Here is a 3,093-nt window from a genome sequence, read left to right on the forward strand (position 1 = left end):
TATACATATATATATATATATACACATTCCATGGACTTTGGTGTGATCTATAGGTTTTCACAAGAACAAACGTTCAGTCGCATTTGTGTTTGATATATATGTTTCGTATCTGACGTCTCCAATAAGTTACGTAACATGCTGTATTGTCATATTGTATATTCGTTATTTCCTCAGCTTGCATTTATTTTTTTTGAAATCTTAAGCAATATTCTTAATCTTTATATATGGATCGTGTGTGAGAGAGGTAAATGTTAGAACTCTTACTAGGGGAGCCCAAATGGTGGGAGAAAACAGAGAGAAGTGGCAGGTGAGTCAGTTGTTGTTTGTTGACGATACAGCACTGGTGACGGATTGGGAAGTGCGATGAGGAGCACGGTGGAAGAGTTTGGAAGAGTGTGTGAGAGGAGGAAACTGAAAGTGAATGTAGCTAAGAGTAAGGTGATGAGATGTCTGAGAGATGGAAGGGCTGGTAAGATGGATGTGAGTAGAAATGGTGAGATCTGAGAGGAGGTGAATGGTTTTAAGTATCTAAGAAGACGTGTCGGAGGATAAGATTTGGCTGAGGAGGTAGGATAGAGAGTGAGTGAGGGAAGTAGAATACTTGATGTTATGAAAGGTATATTGGGAGATAGAAGGTTCAGTATGAAATCGAAAAGAGGTGTGTATATGTGCACGCCGACAATGATATATGGTGCAGATACGTGGGGGCTGAAAGTGGCAGAAAGGAGGCGACTAGATGTGTCTGAGGGCTATAGATGGTGTGACATGGATAGACAGAATGAGGATTGACGAGGTGTGAAAGCGAGGAGGAATGAAAGAAAAACTAACAACCAAAGTGGATAGACGAATGTTGAGGTGGTTTGGCCACATTGAGAGGATAGATGAGGAGCGGATGGTAAGGAAGATGATGAAGGCAGTAGTGGTAGGCAGCAAAACCAAAAGCAGAACTCGGTTTGTGTGGATGGATGGAGTGAGGGAATCTTTGGTGGTTAGAGTTGTTAGAATGAGAGAGGCAAGAGAGTTTTAAAATGATAGGAAATGGAGGAGAGTGTTTGTAGACGGATGAGTGAAATTTAATGTTGCTCAAAGTGATAGGGAATCAGCATGATGTGGCGAGGTTAAACCAGCATATCTTGGATTACTAGCATGTCTTTAATCTATCTGGGATTAAATCATACAAGATGGAGACGAAGGCCAACGGCACATGTTGCGCATTCGAATATCTCTAAACATTAAACCAACGGTAATTTGGTTACAATACAAATAAAGCATATACATATGTATGTATATATATGTGTATATCGACAAAGATTTTTGCGGTCGGCGAACATTAAAAAGAAATTCATCATACCTATAGGAAGAACAAATAAATGTACAAACCAGATGTGGACAATCTAGGGCCTATGTTTAGAATATTTCAAACTACGTTTTCAAAAATGGTGCTTTGTTTTACTGGGAAACAATACTACTGCATTGCAGTATTTAATTTTTTTTTTGTCTTTTGAAAACTTTTTCACTCTTCACGGTTTGGTAACGGCCAAGCGTTCAAACGAGTATACTCCAAGGGGCCATCACCTCTAGCTGGCTATGTGACACACGAAACTGTGTCCATTATAACCTTCGAACAGAGAAGGTCAGCCGCTTCCCCTTGCTGGTCTGGCATCTACAGACTAGTTATATTCTGAAGATCCATTATAGAGTCGTATATTATCAACTGCTATTTCCAGTAAATATTGGTACATTGCTGTATCACTATTCTCTATTTTTACTTAACCTGGTGGTGCTTTCTTTTACTGGAAAATAATACTACTATATTGCAGAATTCAATAATCGAATCTTCATATGTATGTATGTATGTATGTATGTATGTATGTATGTATGTATGTGTGTATGTATGTATGTATGTATGTATGTATGTGTGTATGTATGTATGTATCTATCTATCTATCTATCTATCTATCTATCTGTCTGTCTGTCTGTCTATCAGTCTGCCTGTCTGTCTGTCTACCTGTCTCTCTCTCTCTCTCTCTCTCTCTCACACACACACTCACACACACATATGTATTATTAGTTCAATAAAGGAATCTAGATTGTAGACTCGTAAGCGAGGCTGATAAATATTATGCTGCACTTTCTACGATCGGAATTCAAATTCAGACAAGGACAATGTTTGCCTTTCATCTTATCGAGATCGATATAATAAGCACTAGTTAATTATTATCCCTCATCTTACAAATTTCAGGCATTTTACAAGTAGAAGAAAGAATTAATTACCACTTGAAAATATGGTAAATATCAAAAAAGAAATATTACACTATATTCATAAGGCTATAATATTCATTTGCAAGAAAAAACAAAAAAAACAAAATAACTGTGATCTATTCGAGAACAAAACAATTTAAGATGTCATGTAAATCATTGCAGACAGCAAACACACACACACACACACACACACACACATACACACACACACACACACACACACACACACACACACACACACACACACACACACACAACACACACACACACACACACACACACACACACACAAATATGTATGCATATATTTTTGCATGTATGTGTGTATATGTATATGTGGGTGAGCCGTAAATCATTTATATAAATGTGTGCGTGTGTGAATGTATGTGAGTGTATGCATGCATGCATGTATATATGTTTTCATAAGTATGTGTGTGTTTACATGTATGTGTGTATGAACTGAAAACCATTACAAGCATGTGGTGCAGAATTTTCATTTAATTTTTCTAAGTGAAAGAGATTCGCACACGCGGGAAGTCGTATTTTGGCATTCAATGATGTTATCCCTGTTTATCTTTTTACTTGTTTTCGGTAAGGGAGCATAATATACTACAATATATTCAGAATGTAAATGAATATTACATTATTTCTAAGTGTAAAATATGTTTCTATCTATCTATCTATCTATCTATCTATCTATCTATCTATCTATCTATCTGTATCTATCTATCTATCTATCTATCTATCTATCTATCTATCTATCTATCTATCTATCTGTCTATTTACCTATCTATCTATCTATCTATCTATCTATCTATCTATCTATCTATC

At 36.4% G+C, this 3,093-nt stretch overlaps 1 protein-coding gene across 1 annotated transcript in view; it reads left to right on the plus strand.

Annotated features, from left to right (window-relative positions):
• Positions 1 to 2,698: 2,698 nt before the first annotated feature.
• LOC128249838 (uncharacterized) overlaps positions 2,699 to 3,093 on the plus strand; it is a 10,898-nt gene continuing 10,503 nt past the window's right edge. The window contains exon 1 of the mRNA XM_052974384.1: positions 2,699 to 2,853. Within this exon, the coding sequence (XP_052830344.1) occupies positions 2,817 to 2,853 (37 nt within the window). The 5' untranslated portion in view covers positions 2,699 to 2,816. The remainder of the gene's footprint in view (positions 2,854 to 3,093) is intronic.

This window comes from Octopus bimaculoides, chromosome 18, assembly GCF_001194135.2.
Source record: "Octopus bimaculoides isolate UCB-OBI-ISO-001 chromosome 18, ASM119413v2, whole genome shotgun sequence".
Classification (NCBI taxonomy): Eukaryota; Metazoa; Mollusca; class Cephalopoda; order Octopoda; family Octopodidae; genus Octopus; species Octopus bimaculoides.